Source organism: Mesoplodon bidens (assembly GCF_964165515.1).
Source record: "Mesoplodon bidens genome assembly, chromosome: 19".
Lineage (NCBI taxonomy): Eukaryota > Metazoa > Chordata > Mammalia > Artiodactyla > Ziphiidae > Mesoplodon > Mesoplodon bidens.
In genome coordinates this window covers 48,586,975-48,606,762 of record NC_138179.1, presented here as the reverse complement: position 1 = coordinate 48,606,762, position 19,788 = coordinate 48,586,975, and the positions used below count along the sequence as shown (strand labels likewise).

The window sequence follows — 19,788 nt, the reverse complement described above, 5'->3', positions numbered from 1 at the left end:
TTAAATTGTGCACTAGACGTTCTTGTGGTATTTATCTCTCTTCATTCCTTTCATCCTTTGTCTGTAGTTATTTTTGTCTAACATCTTTCAGTTCACTAAGTCTCTCTTTAGATGTGTCTAATCTGTTGTTTAAACTTGAGTTAATTTACTGAATTTCTCATTCCCAGAATTTCCATTTGATTTTTTTTAACAGTTTCCAGTGTTCTGCCAAAATTTTCAATCTTGTTTCTCTTTGAATGTAATAAGTATACTTATTTTAAAAGTCTGTATCTGAGAATTCCAGTATCTTGAGGCCCAATTTCTATCATCTTTTGTTTCTCTTTCTTCATGTTGTTTCTCTTTCTTCATGTTGTTTATGTCTTTGTGTATCTGATTGCTTTTGATTATAAGCCAGGCATTGCATTTGCAAACTACAGAAATAGTTTATGGCCTTGCATGATACTACCTTCCACCAGGAGGATCTACAATTCTGCCACATGTCTGGGGGCACTAGTGGTTTAGGAACCCTCAGCCTAATTTTAGAGAATAACATGACTCAAAGCTGATCTGTAGCCTCTGTAACAGCATGTCTGCTTCTGGTTAACACTTGATCCTATGGTGTAGCCCTTCAGAGTTCCAGCTCAAAATGGGGCATGCTCATCAGATGTCCCCTCTTTGTGGGCCATAGGCTCTAATCTCTGTCCCCCTTATACCCACTAGCCAGTCAAGAGGGCTGCATAGCTGTTTAGCAGCTCCCTCCAGAAATGGCTAATTGCTCCAGAGAAACAGTGACCCCCATAAACTGGGACCTTTTTTTCTGGGCCTCCATTCTCCCCCTAGATCTTGTAAGCTCTCTGATACCTCCAAGCACATTAAAAAAAAAAATTAAACATTTTGTTGAGCTTTTACGGTAGTCTTCAGTGGCAGGCATGATTCAAATTACCTAATCTGTCACTACCAGAAGTAGAAGTTCCAGATTTTATCTACATTTTTTACCAATTTCATTGCTCACCATTGTTTCTCGCATCCACTGTTTCCTTCTGGGTTCAATTTTCTTCATTCTCAAATATATCCTGCTTCACATTCTTCCAACAAGCTTCTGTGACTAGTTAATTCTATTAGAATTTGTCTGAAAAAACACCTTCATTTCATCTTATTCCTGAATGAGAATTAAGCTGGGTATAAAATTTTAAGTTGACAGTTATTTTTACTTAGCTCTGTGAAGATATTCTTCCACTGTTTTCTGGTCTCTCTTGCTGTTGTTAAGAAGTTTACTGTCAACATAATGGATATCCCTTTGGATGTCATCATCATTTCTTTTTTGTTGATACTAAGACATATCTCTTTTTTTCTTTGGCATTCTCCAGTTTCACTACAATGCATCTAGATGTAAATTTCTACTTATCCCATTTGGGCTCATGGTGCTACATGAATCTAAGTATTTATGTTTATCAATTCTAGAACATTCTCAGCCGTTCTATCTTTGAATATTGCCTCTACACTATTCTTTCTATTTGGACTTCTCATTTTAACTCTGTTATCTCAATTTCTCTTTCATATATTCCATCTCTCTATCTCTCTGTGCTACATTCTGGGTGATTTCTTTAGATCTATTCTACTGTTTATCACTTCTCTCCTCAGCTGAAACTACTGCTTATGTTTAACCTAGTTGCTGAGTTTAAAATTTTGATGATGACATTTTCCATTTATTGGAGCTATTTTAGCTTCTCCTGTGAGAATCTCTTGTGGCCTGGCTTTGTTGGAGTATCCCTTGGGGTGTGCTTAAATCTAACAACCCTATGTGGTAACATTGGCCCAGGATTCATTTTAAAATTAATTTCTCAAGTTGGGGGCCCCAGACTACATAGTGGGGTGTTTGTGTGTGTGTGTGTGTTTTCAAATCCTAAGCATGAGTTAAAGATCCATGGTTTAGAATTCCGATGGCAGATTCCTCATCTCCCACTCTACAACCCAGGCAAATAGTTAAAAGGTTCTGTTATTTCTCTGTGCTGATAGGGAAATATTTTCTAGTCGTGCTTCTCATTGATGATAGAGCTGCTTTGAAGGTTCCAGTTCCTAGGCCACACCTTAAGGAAGTTCAAGGACTCAGTTTATGCCCCCTAGTGGATGCTAAAACCCAAATGCACACATTACCAGAACCAAAAGCTGCAGCTCATTATCTTTACTACTCTAGTTTTCAGTTTTCTTTTGATTTCTGAAGACTTCCTTTTCTTTCCTGAGAGCTCAATTGTGCATTTGAAATGATTTTAGTTATATTTTACCCAGCATTTGAAGATTTTTGTAGAAGGAAGGTTTTCAGGTTACCTAGTCTACTGTATTGCCAGAACCAGAAATCCCACTTTCCTTTAATGAAACAAATATGTTAATACTAGTATATTAGTCAAAGCTTTCCAGAGAAACAGAATCAATAGATCTATAGATCTAGTCTATCTATTCTATTGGTACCTGAAAAAAAAAGAATATATATATATATATATATATATATATATATATATATATAAATCTATCTATCCATCTATCTATCTAGAGATTAAATGTAAGGAGTTGGCTAACATAATTATGGAGGCTGACAAGGCCCAAGTTCTGCAGCTGGCAAACTGGAGACACAAGAGAGCTGATGGTGTAGTTCCAGTCCAAAGGCCTGCAAGCTTGAGAGCCAGGAAGAGGTGTTTCAGTTTGAGTCTGAAGGCAGGAAAAAACTGATATCCCAGATCAGGCAGTAGGAAATTCCCTCTTACTCAAGGGAGGGTAAGCCTTTTTCTTCTATTCAGGCCTTCAACTGATTGGATGGCATATTAGGGACAGTCTACAGATTCAAATGGTAAACACAACCCACCCAGAATAATGTTTAACCGATGTCCAGGCACCCTGAGGCCCAGGCAAATCAGCACAAAATTAACCATCACAATTAGTAAACTCTGGCTTGATTTTTAGTTAATTTCATTTTTTTCTAAGACCCCAATCAAGTTTTCCTTTGAGACCTAACAACTTATACCTGTCACTACAGCTGAGTTAAGTCAGTGGTAAGTAAGTTAGCTTTCTGCACATGAACCTTACACATACTTAATTCTACAAGTCCCTTTATGGATTTAATTTCTCTCTTTTAGGATAAATGAGTTCAAGTCTCTGGAAGTAATGTGGAATAAAAGTGTCACTTAAAAACATATTCATGATCTGTTTTGCAAAATCTTTGGCTCATATAATCATCTATCTTTGTATTATGAACATGTGGATATTGACATCTGCTCACAACATGTAAATCTCCCATAATCCCAGTTCAGTGACATAACTCGGTTCAAAATAAATTTTATCTGCAATTTCTTCAAACTATAAATCACAGCAACAAGTCTTCCACCATAACTCTGGGTTTCAATCATCATATAAGTGATTACAAACTTTTACTAAATTGCACTTATGTTAACATTACCCTCCTTTGCTCCTCTTCAGCATCAGCAAAGAGTTTACGAATGTTAGCCTCTGATTCTCCCACATATTTGTTGAGGATTTCCGGCCCATTGACCACTTTAGGCTCTCTTGCATTCAACATCTTGCCAATCTGTCGAGCCAAGAGAGTCTTACCACAACCTGGAGGCCCATATAACAGGATGCCTTTAACATGTTTGCAACCTAAAAAGGAAAAGAAAACAGTCTTACATCAACTAACTAAAATCCAAGTAAGACATCAAAGTTTTCTTTCTTCTGCACATGAATGTTAGGAAGAATACAGCAATAGCATTAACATATATTAATATCTAGGTGCTATAAACAGAACAAGAATGAACTGAAGATCTTTTTAAAATAGAAAATCCACAAACAATTCCTACACCAGTACCAAGAATTGAGGGGGAAAGCTGCCAATTAAAGGTCTTTGGAAAAGTATATTTGAACTATCATTGAGAACGAATACTTTTAACTCTGAAAATGTCTCTTTGACCTAAATACCTAATTAGGAAATGTTACTTCTTTTTCATTATCCTTTACTTTAAAGCCAGGGGGAAAAAAGATCTGTTTTTAGGCAAGTTTAACCCAATACAGATCTATTATGATACAACAGGCTACGGAAACTGTATCTTAGTCAAAGAAATTACAGGTCTACCTGTCAATACAAGCACTTGAAGAAAGGGCAGACATGTCTGAGTTGGGTGGGTATAGAGCAATCCATAGAGTCCAGATGGATGTTACAGACTTTGTGGATGAAGTTGAATGCCCTATTTCACGTGACTATGCCAAGTGAGAAAAGTGTTTTCTCAGAGCCACCAGGATGAAAATGAAACTGAAGCTTCACAAGAATAGTATTCAATTCTTTTCTAGGCAACCATTGCTAAATGCCTTAAAGGTATCATTAACAATAGTAAAATAGCAAGACTAATGATTTAGACTCCCTGGGATTTCTTTAGCCCACTCTACACAAGCATTTACTCCATTTCTTAAGATAAAGATGAAATTTGGTTACTGTTTACTCACTCTAGGAATTCTCACCTATTTAAGTTTCACACTTAAGATGCATGACTCTTTACTTATGCGTTTTTTCTTTATACTACACCAAAAAAGCACTCTGTGAAATAATGAATTCTTAGATTTCAAGCGTTACACTCAAAACTACAGGTGAACAAGAAAATTTCTGGAAATGGGATACAGCGTATTTTTATGGAAAATGTCCTCATTTGGAACAAAAGCCTCAAAAAATTTTATCTTTAAGAAAAATTACGACAATACATCGAATGACTCAATAAAGTAAACCACAAGATTCAACCAACTCTACTAGAAATTTTAGATTCTGAGGAGGAAGATATTTTGGGTTGTCAGTACGGCCATTGCTTCTATCTTTGTTTCAAAAAAAGACTCCCTTTTAAATCCTTGAAAGTAAAGAGATCTGTGCTTCTGGTTAGACTTGTAGAGACAAGGGGAACTTAGTGGAAACCCTTAAAGGCTTAGATTCTTAACCATTCTCATCACAGAGTAAATTTCTGTCCTAAGAACTGTGGCCCAGGGACTTCCCTGGTGGCTCAGTGGTTAAGAATCCACCTGCCAGTGCAGGGGAAACAGGTTCGATCCCTGGGCCAGGAAGATCCCACATGCTGTGGAGCAACTACGCCCGTGTGCCACAACTACTGAGCTTGTGCTCTAGAGCCCGCAAGCCACAACTACTGAGCCTGTGTGCCACAACTATTGAAGTCCACGTGCCTAGAGCCCGTGCTCTGCAACAAGAGAAGCCACCGCAATGAGAAGCCCGTGCACCACAATGAAGAGTAGTAGCCCCTGCTCACCGCAACTAGAGAAAGCCCGCGTGCAGCAACAAAGACCCAATGCAGCCAAAAATAAATTAATTAAATAAAAAAAAAAAGAACGGTGGCCCATAAACTGTCTTTGCCCTTGTCCCACCCTTGGGGCATGACAGGTAAGGAGATAAGGGGATAAGCCTTGAGCTTCTCCTAGAGGCCAACACCACCAGGCACTGTCAGCATCCAAGCCACTGGGACACATCTGATGAGGACTTTGGAACCTGGCTCCTAACCTTCCTCTCCAAACCAACTGCTACTATCATGATTTGAAACTATCTGTATAAACCATTGCAGAGGCAGGTGGTGGTGGAGGGAGTGAAACAGGCACAAGGAGGGGAGAGCCAGAAAGGATAAAGTGAAGACTTGCTAAGTACCTACAAAGTACCAGCCCTCAGCCACATCTCTCCAGTCTCAACCTTCTCCAAGTTTATCAACTTCCTTCTAACCACACTTCCTTCCATATTAAGCCATGCTTTCTTTCAAAGGCTCTCACCTCCTCAGCATTCTTATACTTCTGTGATACCTACCCTATGAGCCCTGAACACAATATGGCTTTACTGCACCTAAACATTGGCCACAGAGTATGACCAGAGAAAATTACACCACTGGCTGACTGATATCCTAACAGTCTCGTGCTATCTGATTTCAGTTCTATTCTCACTGCTTTCTCAATGTTGCATGCACCCCTTACCTGTTTCTGTTCATCTCCCATTCTCCTTAGTTATTATCCAGACTTCACTGTTCTCTTCTCAAGCACTACCCATGCCATTAATTCTTAGAGATGATCTAGTTTCCTACTTTTCATATTAAAAAAAAAAAAAAAAGACTATCAGGTATGAACTCCCTTCCGCTCCCTGCTTCTTCTTTTCTTTTCTTGGGCCCCCTCTTTTTTTTAAACACTGCAGATTTATTATTTCACAGCTCTTTAAGTCAGAAGTCTGGGTGGGTTTGGGTGGTTCTGCTCCATTTTTCATAAGACTGAAATCAAGGTGTGGGCCAATGGGGCTCTGGGAAGAATCCACTTCCAAGTTTATGTGGGTTGTTGATAGAATCTATTTTCTTGTGACTATAAGACTGAGATCCCTGTTTCTTTGCTGGCTGTCAGCTAGGGGTCAGGTTGATCTTTTCTCCTGGAGGCTGCCTACTTTCCTTTTGACGCTTTCCATGTGGTCCCCCTCCAGCAAGTGACTGAGTTTCTCTAATGCTTCAGTTCTCTTCAGCTTCTCTTTCTGATACATCTCTCTGCCTCTTCTGCCTTAAATTACCTTTTACGTGATTATGTTGGGCCCACCCAGATATTTCAGGTTAATCTCCCTATCTTTTTTTTTTTTTTTTAATTTTTATTTATTTTTGGCTGTGTTGGGTCTTCGTTTCTGTGCGAGGGCTTTCTCTAGTTGCGGCAAGCAGGGGCCACTCTTCATCGCGGTGCGCGGGCCTCTCACTCTCGCGGCCTCTCGTTGCGGAGCACAGGCGCCAGACGCGCAGGCTCAGTCGTTGTGGCTCACGGGCTTACTTGCTCCGCGGTATGTGGGATCTTCCCGGACCAGGGCTCGAACCCGTGTCCCCTGCATTGGCAGGCGGATTCTTAACCACTGCGCCACCAGGGAAGCCCCTCCCTATCTTTTGATGAGGTTATTAGTAACCTTAATTACATCTCCAAACCCCCTTCACATCCCTGCTTCCTTATCTACAAATTTATCTGCAGACATCTCTTTTCTCAGCTCTCAAAGAAGGCGCTTCCTTCCTCTTCTCCAAAGTTTGAACTGCAATTATTTGTTTCTATGCTTTCTTTTCTATTAGACTCTGTCAACTAGTCAAGGGCAGGCACTGTCTCATCAGTCCTGAATTGCAGACACCCAGCCTCATGCCGAGTACATAATATGTACTCAATAAATGGCCGAGTAAGTAAAGTATTCTTTCCCCACAAAACTCAGAGAAAATGGGGGGATAGAAGATGGTTCTTAAAAATTATGTGAAGCTCTTAAATTATGAACAGTATGTACTTTCATGGCTGAACTACTTTAAATACCTAAAGACACCATTGCAATGACTGGGACTTACAAATTTAGCAAGACAAACTACATACTACATAAGTACTAGATTTTTAACTCTGTAACTCTGTTTTTGTACGTGGGAAATGCTCAATTTAATGTGTTTTGAATTAAATTGACTCAGATGTCATAAAATAAATAACCCACAAAGTATTACCATGAAGTTTGAGAGAAAGATAAAATGCACATCTGTGGAACTTATATATAATACAGATCTGTGAAATTACAGAATTTATTCAATATGACATCAATAAGAATGTCATAGAAACTCTAGTCTGCATGAGAACCATAATTCTTTTAGGATGTCAAGGAAGCACATCAAAAATATACAATGACATGTGAAGATTTTCAAAATCCACTTCCACAAAGGAAGCAGTTACTTGAATAAGCAGTGGAAATGGGACTTTGTTATTACTATTATTATCATAGCCTTTCTGACTTATTAAATAAGCATTGGTCTCTAATTTAAATGAGTCATAAAAACTCTTCATAAGTAATTCCATTCAACAAAAGTGTATTAAGCTCCTGTTTGGACTAGGCACGAAACTAGGTGTTTGGATACAAACATGAAAAAGGCATTCCCTACCTGCAGGGCATTTCTGATTTAGTAGGAAAGACAAATAAAAATAGGTTATCTACAATATAATATGACATTATCAGAGATGTGCATGAAATGTTTTTTGGAACCTAGCCAAGAGAGACTGATTCTGCTACAGTGACGGCAGAAAATTAGGGATGGACACAGGGGAAGAGGGAACGTACAGCCTGGGTCTTGAAGGCCAGCGCGCGCGAGGTGCATGGTTGGGCAAGCGAAGGGAAATGGCACCCTAGAGAGAGAGATTAGCATTAGATTAGGCATGGCAGTATGGACCCAGAAGCTGTCCTCTCAAAACAGCCAGTTATCACCTTCTGTGGCTGGGAGCCTTGGAGGTGAGTGCCTGAGTAAGGGGATGACAGGTTCCCAACTGAGGAAGGCCTTGACACCATGCCCGGGAGTTTTTAATTTGTTTTGTAAAAACCCAGGGTTTTTTAATCAGGGAGGATACATAATGAGATGTGTGTTTAAAAACTAACCGGCGGTGGAGTAGACGAAGGACTAGAGGACAAAGATCCTCTAGACTCCAAAGGTGGGAGTCTAGTTGGAGGAATGTTCGTAACCTTTTTCTGGGGACACTGCCTCGCTGGCTGGCTCTGGATTTTTGCCAATTAAGCTTTCCTATCCCTCCAAGTCCTTTGGAAGCACATGAACAACTGGGTCCAGAGGCCTCAGAAGGCTGCCTCCCTACTGATACCCCAGCTTTCCCCTGAGCTTCTCCAGGACATTAAGGCCTAGCTCTGATGCTGGGGAGCCTCTGATCTCTGGCTGCTGGACTGTCTGACTGCGAGCTGTACTGTTCCATTTTTTTTTTTTTTCCTTTATGTCTTACATGCCCCCTCACTACTCAGAGATCAGTTCCCTGGGTTAGGGAACTACATAGCAAAGGGCAGGCATAGAAGAATGAGAAATCAGTGGAACTGACTTGTTTAAAATGTCATATTCTCTCATTCTATCTCTCATTTTCTTTCCCATGGAATAGTCTAATGGACCTGCCCAGAAAAAATGCCCATGTACAAAAATTTGCATGCAATTTTGAGAAGATTTTTAGATCCTCTGGGGTCCAATCATGGAATTCAAATTAAAATCCCTGAATGTACTACTGAAATAATCCAGACAAGAGACCAGGAATGGAAAGAGGTAATAATCTTAAGAAATAGTAGTAGGAAAAGAATGGAAGAGAGGGGAGATATTCATCAGAGCTTAGAGACCAAATGAAAATAAGAAAAAGAGGAAGAGTCAAGGATGACCTTAAGGCACCTAGCCTGGGGGCACATGGGGAAAATGACAGTAATCTCAGAAAACAACCAAGAAGTTAGCAAGAGGAAATCATAACTTTGTTTTTGGCTATAAGGCATTTGAGATTCAGGCAGCAATGTCCATTAAGAAAGACTTGTTGAAAGCTCAGAGAAGATATCAAAACTACTGGTTCGATATTTTTGAATGCCGGCTCTGGGCACATGAAAAGCCTCCAAAAGCTCTAAGCAGAGGAATGTGACAATAGGGACAAATGCTCCAGAGACAAAGGATGAGGCCTGGAAAGAGAACATTAGATTTAAAAACCGGAAAGTTCATGCTGATCTGGGTCAGATCATTTTGGGTTGCGGTAGGAGAAGGAAGCTAAGTAGCATAAGCAAGAACAGACAGAGATCACACTTTCAGGAACTCTGGCAACAAAGAGTAGGTAGGGATTTAAGGAGATAGTTGCAAGGAAACCTCTTCTTCTGAGACTAGTTAAGTAAAGGGAAGAGGAAGTAAGCTGAGGTTATGCCTGTTGGGTTCTGTTTACTATGTGAAGTAGGGGGCTTAGGTCATCTGCAAAATGCAGGATGAGGAGATGATATTGGGAAACATGGTAAAGGTTTGGAAAGAACGTGGGGAATTGGGAAACGTGTGGGGAAATGTGCTTGAGCAGACACATGCCATTGGGTAAGTGAGCTCAGCATACGAAATTCAGGTTACTGAGGGACTCTCCTCTTTGCTGTAATTATATAAGCAACTTACAGTGTTAGGTAAGGTAGGTTCTTACTCAATTATATAAATATAAATTTTATCAAAGCTGGCATAAGAATCTTGACTTTTTTGGTTTTAACCATCTCTTTTTTTCAAAACTGAATCTTAAAGTTTAGCAACACAAGGTAAAGTATTAATTTAATTTGAAGTCTATTATCTAATTTTAGCTAGAGTCTATTATCTAATTTTTACTCAAGTCTATTATCTAATTTTCCATCCAAAAAAATCCAAAACTATCACATGGCCTGTTTTCAACATTCTCCCTCCATTCTCCACCAAGTTTGAGGCTTTAGCCTTCATTTCTAAGTCATTCGCACCTTTTCTCCTTCCTCCATAACTTATATAAGTAATAACTAATGTGGGCTAATAGTATAATCAAATATAGTGCCAAAGCATTTCTTCTCTTCATTTCCTGAGTTCAGTTATTTAACTGCTTATTTTATTAACTGCTCCTGTTAATCATCTTCCTAAAAATAACTATTTTTATCTGGATGAGGCAAAACATAACAACTCTTGGTTACAATAACATAAAGGAAGGTGGTAGTGAAAAGCATAAGTCAAAATGGCCCAAAATGGCTTTATATATTTGGTTTTGGAATTTTAAGTTGCTAATTATATTTGAATATATGAGTAAATGAAGTTCTGGGATATCACGTTCTTTGATTCATTCAACAAATGCTACATCTGGAGGTGGGAAGGCAGTTCTCTTCTGATTATTTCTATTTTCTCAGTGTAATAAAGATTCCAGGTCAGCAGCTGCTGGTGAGGATGGAAGGACAGAAGAGGTGGTGTTGGATGTTTGAGAAGAATAGGGAGGAACTAGTCATCTCAGAGAGTAGGTGAGGAAACTGACAAGACTAAGGAAATACACCCCTTCTCGGCCTTTTGGCTAAGATCAAGTGTAGATTAAGGAAACACAGAAGGAATGCAAGGAAATACTGATTCCAAGAAATACTGAGGGCTCGCTTGAGATTTGGTTCTTAAATTTAAAGTGAGATCAAACACCATGGTTTTGTGTTTTTCTTAAGCCATATTTAAGTCTAGGTACTGATACAGAGTAAGCAGGTAGCTGAGAAACACCTGACATATACAAGATGAGGAGCAAGGCTGTTAAGGGTGTATGTGAGGAGGGTGAAGGTGATAGACCATGGACTCTAAGCTGGGTAAAGATGACAAAAAGGCTGGGAAGTGAGAGAGTAAGTTAACTGGAAGGTCCCCATGTCAAACTTGCTGGAGTTGGGGTAAGGGCTATGCTAGAAGAAAGCAAGGGAAAAATGGGAGGTGGCTAGCGAGCAAGATGCTTAAAACTGAGATCCCCGAAGTAGTGGTTATTAGTGATGGTGCAGTCTTGGGTACGACCAAAGAGTGAGCGGTTGAGATGAAGTGAAAGAAAAGTTAAATGGAAATGAGGACTCCAAAGAACTGTGAAGACAGACTGTTGAACAAATCACCAACAAGGATACTGAAGTCACCAATGACACACAGATAAATAAAGCAAACAATGAAGATTACAGTTAGAGCAACAAGTAAGCCAGACAACTTCTTCGTCTGGCTCCCCTGTTCATTCTTCTCTAGCAGGGCTACTCTTGTTCTCTTCCATTTTGTTCTCCATATGTTAGGGACAATGAAAAGTATTAATATCTATTAATATATCACTATGTAATAGCTATTAATAACAGTACAAATAATGTAAAACACCAAAGAAATAAACATAGCAAATGGTAATGCCATTGTTTACTAAGGATTTAAGTGAACATGACACTGGAACCTCACTATAAGACTACATTCTGTAAATAATTTAGTACAAGGCTTGTTTGTATCTCATTCTAGAGCCCTTGTCATAAAGTATTTTTAATGATTTCCTAAAATATGAACCGCAAAGCTGCATTTCAATTATATTTCACAACAGATATTTGTCAAATGGATGAAAGTATGACTTGTGGTTCAGGTGCCAGATAGGTGAGGACTGATTGGATTAAGTGCATTAGGAAATAAATCAAGTGAAAAAATCTCTAGAGAACATTAAAAATTACTAACTAAGAGTCCCATTTTTCTGACCAGTGATTCTCAGACTTAGATTTCCAAAACTAGCTAAACAACTTCTGTTTTCAAAAATACCTGGAGATTAGTGTTATCATTGGGTTGCTTAGTTTTTATTCTGCAAGGTAAAGATTTCTTAAACAAACAAAAATATCAAACCTGGCATCTTCTATCAGCACCACTTCATATAAGAAAATATACTGTAATATCAAAAGGTAGGATGGACATAATCTCAGAATAAAGGATGGTTTTTTGTATTAAATAAATTCAAAAGTGGGGGCTGTGGAGTCAGCTTGCCTGGATTCAAGTCCTGGTTCTTCCACTTACTAACTGGAAATAATAGCTACTACCTCAGAAGATTATTATGAAGGTTAAGTATAATGCACATAAGGCACTTAGAATACTTCCTGGTACGTAGGAAGATCTCGTAAATATTGGCTTAATAAATATTAGCTTATTTTTTATCACCTTGCTGCAGAGGAGTGATGAAATGGAACCAGACTCCCAACTGCTAATGTGAGAATTAGGTCATTGTTAGGTGACTGTAAAGCTTGAAAATAAGTGACCATTTTGCTTGTGAAATTCTTTCTGAGACTATTGTGACCATCTGGCCCCTTAGACACTTTATCTAAAACACGAGTGTCCCTTGGACATTGCAAATTATAGTGCCCATTCCATTGATGAATCTCAAACTCCAAATTAACACTGTAGCAAATGAGGTGTAACAGTAGTTTCACGAAGATTTTACTAGTGTTCAGTAGGGCAGGAATCTCTGTAGCTTTAGTCTCTCTCTTCCAGGTGGATCACTATCAGAGTCAGTCCCACCTGCTTCTCTTATGCCTTAGGCAGAATTCAATTTACACCTATTTCTCAAGCCTTCCAACCTCATTTAGGGTCAAGATGTAGCTCCGTCCATAAAAACCAAGCGACCACAACTATCAGTTCCATGTGTGCACATCCTTCTGTCATCTTTCTCCCCAACCTGTTCTATTATAATAAATATTTCTTTCCCAACGTTCCCCTTATCCTCCCAATTGCACCCACTCTCACAGCCCTTAACTACCAGGTATTAGAAAGCTGCCCCTCCTCTTCCTTACGGGGGCACACACCTCACCCTGCTAGCACCCACCTGGGATGATGTGGTTCTACTGAGAGGAACTGGGGCTATTTCTGGGTTCTTCACCCAAAAGGGCATTTGCAGTGCGAGATTACCACTGCCCATCCTTTGCCTCTTAGTTTGAGGTAGATTAGTATGATCTGCACTTCTCACCTTAATTCTAACTACCACTCTCTGCCAGTTGAATTAGCAATTCTCCAACAATGTAAAAATTTGCAACACCGTTTGAGCCCCAGGTATTGATATTCAGTGATCATACAAATTTTGGTGGAGAGAACTTTAGGAGGCTTTAAGTGTGTGCTATGAATAGCTTGAAATGATTTTTGACCTAAAAGTCTAAATATAATAAGACCTTATCCATTATAATAAGGCTTATGTAGCCCCTCTGATGAAAATAATACATGAAAATATGTATGAGATCTAATATACTAATTGTAAACTATTTTCTTAAAATAGCTCAATGAAAAATACATAGCCTATTGCTGCAGTAAAAATGAATAAATAGTAATGTTTACTGTTTATAATCTTTCAACTATTATCCATAAAAGTGACAAATTTGTATTTGCTAATCTCTTCAATTTTAAAAAGCAGTGAATTTTCTTTGCTTTCCTGAGATTATATCAGAGGCAAGCTGCATTGAGGAAAAATTGTCACTCAACTTTTAGGTATCCAAAAGAGGAAAAAATTACAGCAAACATTGATTTTACACAAGAGTAAGCAGAATAATAATAAATTAGGAGGAATGTCTGTCAAATTAGCATCAGGATAAAGAGTGTTTAATTTATTTTGTGGGAAACATGATCTATAAAGAGAGAGAAGTGTGAAGTGGGTTTTGTGATGCTTAAAGGGGAATCCCAAGTAGCTTCCAGTTCAAATGCAGACAGATTTGCCAAGTTTGCCAAAGTAGGGAGGCTATCAACAGACTAGCAGCAAGTCAGGACATATTCACAACTCTTGCAAGCCTCTCTCTGCAGTTGTGCAAACCAGATTTGAATGCTTATTTTTAAATCATGCATGCACTTGCAGAAAATACAATCAGAAATTAACATCAATATTTAATCTTTTATTTTAAAGTTTGTATAATTCTAACTTCTCCTAGAATTATGAGTATTTTCTTAGTTCTATTCAACTTATCATTTTAGTAGTACAATATGATTATTTACACTAAGAAACAGTTTTCCAACCATGCAATGAGGACCTGGAGACTAGCTTCCATCAACTCATAATATAGGAGGGCTTTTTGTTTGTTTGTTTCAAAGATCGTCAGTCAGCCTCTAAAACGAGTTATCTACATTTGCTTAGCTGGGCACTTAGCAAATCTTAAGAAAAGGAAATACTTAAGACTAAAAACACAACTTCTGACCCCACTTGAGCAGTCAGGTCTTTGATCGTCTAATCTCTGGGTGTCATTTTGTCCAGTGGAGACCTGTTGTTGCCCCATCAACTTTAAAATGCCAAGAGCACCTTGAGTTCCATTATGATAAAGTGGAAAAGGCCTGTGCCCTAAGCATCAAGCATCTATGCAGGATGCCTACCACCTGACTAGTCTATATCCAAATTAGTTACCTGAGATTCACTATAGAGCCTCTCATTAGATAGCCTAGAACTAAGGATGGGGTATGTGTAGTAACTCTCCAAACTAATCTTTGCTGACACCCCCATCCGTTTTCTACTCCCTCAGAGGGTGTGGCCTGGTATTTCACAAATTCTTGATGACAAAGATCATGCTTCTACTATAGCAGGTCCTGCCTTGCTGCCATCTGGCAGCATGTATCTTTATTAGTTTCAGAATTTTACAGCTTTTCCTTTCTTCTTTTTTTTCCCCTGTCCCTTAGCTTTAAACTCATTTTACTTGCAGTCCCCAATGGAGCCTCTTAAAATGCAGATTTCCAAGCACTACTCCTAGAAATTTGAATTCATTAAGTCTGGAGTGGAGCTGGGGAAGCTATTTAACAAGCACCCTCCAGGTGACTGTAATGCAGGCCAGAGGACACTTTGAGAAACATCATTCATAGTTATAACTGACACTACATTAAGCTGCCTTCTAAGAGTTCTTAGGTTTTTATTTTATTTAGTGTACATGTTCTATAGCCTCAATTAAATCATAAGCTAATAAGGATATTTTTTTATTCCTTGACAAGTTGTAGCTGTTGAAGAGCAAAGAGCTATTCTAACAAGATAAAAGTTACCAAGAATAAATGTAAGGGACTTCCTTGGCAGTCCAGTGGTTAAGACTCCACGCTTCCACTGCAGGGGGCGCAGGTTCAAACCCTGGTCTGGGAACTAAGATCCCACATGTCACGAGGCGTGGCCAAAAAATTAAAAATTAAAAAAAATAAATAAACGTGGGACTTCCCTGATGGCACAGTGGTTAAGAATCTGCCTGACAATGCAGGGGACATGGGTTCGATCCCTGGTCTGGGAAGATCCCACATGCTGCGGAGCAACTAAGCCCGTGCACCACAACTACTGAGCCTGTGCTCTAGAGCCCGTGAGCCACAACTACTTATACCACGTGCCACAACTACTGAAGCCTGTGTACCTAGAGCCTGTGCTCCGCAACAAGCGAAGCCACCGCAATGAGAAATCTGCGTACTGAAACAGAGTATCCCCACTCGCCACAACTAGAGAAAGCCCGCACGCAGCAACAAAGACCCAATGCAGCCAAAAATAAATAAATAAATAAATATTTTTTAAAAAAGAATAAATGGAAGATTTCTACACTTGAGTACAACTGGGGGAGATATGGTTTTGTGAGAGATGACTTGGGGGTTTTACTCAACAATAAAGTCGGTATGAGTCAAGATAGAATGTGGATGTCAAAAATGTTAACGCAATTTCATCCTGCATTAAAAGAAGATTGATGTTTTGAACAAAGGATGGATAGTTCTGGTCTACGGCATAACACGGACTACACTTGCAGTACTCGAAGTACTCCACTGACTTCTGAGTTTCACAACTTAAAGCAAACATAAACAGATGTTAAAGTTCAGAGAAATGAGGATAGAATGATAGAGGGCTAAAAATTAAGTTACAAAAGGGTTTACTAGAAGAACCAATCAAGCTGGGAGTTTTAGCTTAGGGAAAACATGAATCTGAGGAGAGTTTAGTTCTGGACAGAATAGCTTGCTTCACATACCTAAAGGGCTTTCACAGGGAAGCAGGATTATCCTTGTTCTGTATAGTCTTAGGGGGAGAACTAGAGTTCGCAGAGAAACTACAAGGACGTGTATCTCATCTTAAGTTAAGGAAGACTCAAATCAACAGTTGTCCAAAAAATGGAATGCAGTGTTCAGAAAGAATGAGTTTCCTGTTACTGAAGGAATTCAAGCTTAGCCTAAAGAACTTGGCAGAAGTTATTCAGCAGAAATGGAGAGAAACTGTAGACAAAAGACAAGTATATGAATTAAATGACTTTTAAGATCCCTTGCAATGCTGAGATTCTATAATTCCTTTGATATTCTGATAGAAACAGCTAGTTTTGCAAACACAGTAAGATTTAAAATAAATATTCCAGGATGGGAACAAAGGAGACTGAAGGCTAGTAAGACAATAAAGAAGCTATTGCTATAATTCAAGTGTAATTTACTGAAGCTATGAAAAAGATAAGAGGAATGTTCCAAAAAACAAAGCAGAAACAAAATTAGGAGCAGTCAATAATGGATTTGAAAAAAATGCATGCACACATGAATAGAGCCAACTGATCTTTGACAAAGAATCAAAGGCAATACAATGGAGAAAAACAGTCTTTTCAAAAAAGTGGTGCTAGAACAACTGGACATCAACATGCAAAAAAAAAAATTGATCTAGACTCAGACTTTACACCCTTCACAAAAATTAATGCAAAACTGATCACAGACCTAAATGTAAAACACAAAACTACAAAACTTCTAGAAGATAAAGCAGGAAAAAACCTAGATGACCTTGGGTATGGCAGTTCCTTTTTTTTTTTTTTTTTTTTTTTGTGGTACACGGCCTCTCATTGCTGTGGCCTCTCCTGTTTTGGAGCACAGGCTCCGGAGGCGCAGGCTCAGCGGCCATGGCTCATGGGCTCAGCCGCTCCACAGCATGTGGGATCCTCCCAGACCAGGGCACGAACCCATGTCCCCTGCATCGGCAGGCAGACTCTCAACCACTGCGCCACCAGGGAAGCCCCTGGCAGTTCCTTTTTAGATACAACACCAAAGGCACGATCCATGAAAGAAAGAATTGATAAGCTGGACTTCATTAAAATAAAAAACTTCTGCTCTATTAAGAACAATGTCATGTCAAGAGAATGAGAACACAAGCCACAGAATGGGAGAAAATATTCGCAAAAGACACATCTGATAAAGCATTATTATCCAAAATACACAAAGAATGGGACTTCCCTGGTGGCACAGTGATTAAGAATCCGGCTGCCAATGCAGGGGACATGGGTTCGATCCCCAGTCCGGGAAGATCCCACATGCTGCAAAGCAACTAAGCCCATGAGCCACAAATACTGAGCCTGCACTCTAGAGCCTGTGAGTCACAACTACTGAAGCCCACGTGTCTAGAGCCTGTGCTCCTCAACAAGAGAAGCCACCGCAATGAGAAGCCCACGTACAGCAACGAAGAGAAGCCCCCACTTGCCACAACTAGAGAAAGCCCGTGCACAGCAACGAAGACCCAATGCAGCCAAAAATAAAATTAATTAATTAATTTAAAAAAACAAACAAAAGAACCCAAAGTACACAAAGAACTCTTAAAAGTCAACAATAAGAAAACAACCCAATTAAAAAATGGGCCAAAGACCTTACAGACACTTTACCAAATAAGATAACCAGATGGCAAATAAGCATATGAAAACATGCTGTACATAATATGTCATCAGAGAAATGCAAATTAAAACAACAGTGAGATATCACTATATACCTATTTGAGTGGCCAAAACCCAGAAGACTGACAACACCAAATGCTGGTAAGGCTATGGAGCACTGGGATTCTCATTCATTGTTGGTGGGAATGCAAAATAGTACCGGCACTTTGGAAGACAGTTTGGCAGCTTCTTACGAACCTAAACATATTCTTTCCATTTGAGCCAGCAATCGCTCTCCTTGGTATTTACCCAAAGGCGTTGAAAACACGTCTAAACTAAAACCTGCACACAGATGTTTACAGGAGTTTTATTCATAACTGCAAAACTTGGAAGCAACCACAATGTCCTTCAGTAGGTGAACGAATAAATAAACTGTGGAACATCCAGACAATGGAGTATTATTCAGGACTAAAAAGAAATGAGGTATCAAGAGACAAAAAGACATGGAGGAAAAAAAACAAAAAAAAAGACATGGAGAAACTTTAAATGCATATTACTAATCCAAAAGGGCTACTATATGACATTCTGGAAAAGACAAAACTATGGACACAGCAAAAAGATCAGTGGTTGCCAGGGATGGGTGGGCGTGGCACAGAGTATGTTTAGGGCAGTGAAAATACTCTGTATGATACCATAATGATGGATACACATCATTATATATTTGTTCAGACTCAGAGAATGTACAACACCAAGAGTAAACTGTAAGGTAAACTGTGGATCTGTGTGATTATGACGTGTCAAAGTAGGTTCATCAGTTGTAACAAAGGTAGCACTTTGGTGGAGGATGGTGATAATGGGGGAGGCTGTGCATGTGTGGGAACAGGAAATCTCTGTCCTTTCCCCTCTATTTTCCTGTGAGCCTAAAACTGCTCTAAAAAAAAAAAGTCAATTAAAAAATGCATACAAAGCACAAATGATATGACTGATAAGGGATTAATATCCAACATTAACAAACAGCTCATACAACTCAATATAAAAAAAAAAAAAGACAAGCTGACTGAAAAATGGGCAGAAGAACTGAATAGACATTTTTCCAAAGAGGAAATGCAGATGGCCAACAGGCACATGAAAAGATGCTCAATGTAGTTAATCGTCAGGGAAATGCAAATCAGAACCACAAAGAGATATCACCTCACACCTGTCAGAATGGCTATTATCAAAAAGAACACAAATAACATGTTGGTGAGGATGTGAAGAAAAGGGAACCCTTGTACACTGTTGGTGGGAATGTAAATTGGTGCAGCTACTGTGGAAAACAGTATGGTGGTTTCTCAAAAAACTAAAAATAGGGCTTCCCTGGTGGCGCAGTGGTTGAGAGTCCGCCTGCCGATGCAGGGGACACGGGTTCGTGCCCCTATCCCGGAAGATCCCACATGCCGCGCAGCGGCTGGGCCCGCGAGCCATGGCCGCGGAGCCTGTGTGTCCGGAGCCTGTGCTCCGCAACGGGAGAGGCCACAGCAGTGAGAGGCCCGCGTACAGCAAAAAAAAAAAAAAAAAAAAAAAAAAACTAAAAATAGAACTACCATATGATCCAGCAACTCCACTTCTGGGTATATATCCAAAAAAAAACAAATACACTAATTTGAAAAGATAAATGCACCCCAACATTCCTAGCAGCATTATTTACAACTGCCAAGATTTGGAAGCAACCTAAGTGTCCATCAACAGATGAATGGATAAAGAAGATGTTGTGTGTGTGTGTGTATGCACACACAAACATACACAATGGAATACTACTCAGCCATAAAAAACAATGAAATTTTCCCATTTGCAGCAACATGGATGGATTTGCAGGGCATCATGCTAAGTGAAATCAGTCAGACTGAGAAAGGCAAATACTGTATGATATC

The 19,788-nt window shown here is 39.3% G+C and overlaps 1 protein-coding gene across 1 annotated transcript in view; it reads right to left on the bottom strand.

Annotated features, from left to right (window-relative positions):
• NSF (N-ethylmaleimide sensitive factor, vesicle fusing ATPase) overlaps positions 1-19,788 on the bottom strand; it is a 160,091-nt gene that overhangs the window by 68,286 nt on the left and 72,017 nt on the right. The window contains exon 9 of the mRNA XM_081218272.1: positions 3,428-3,627. Coding sequence (XP_081074398.1) covers positions 3,428-3,627 — 200 coding nt within the window. The remainder of the gene's footprint in view (positions 1-3,427; positions 3,628-19,788) is intronic.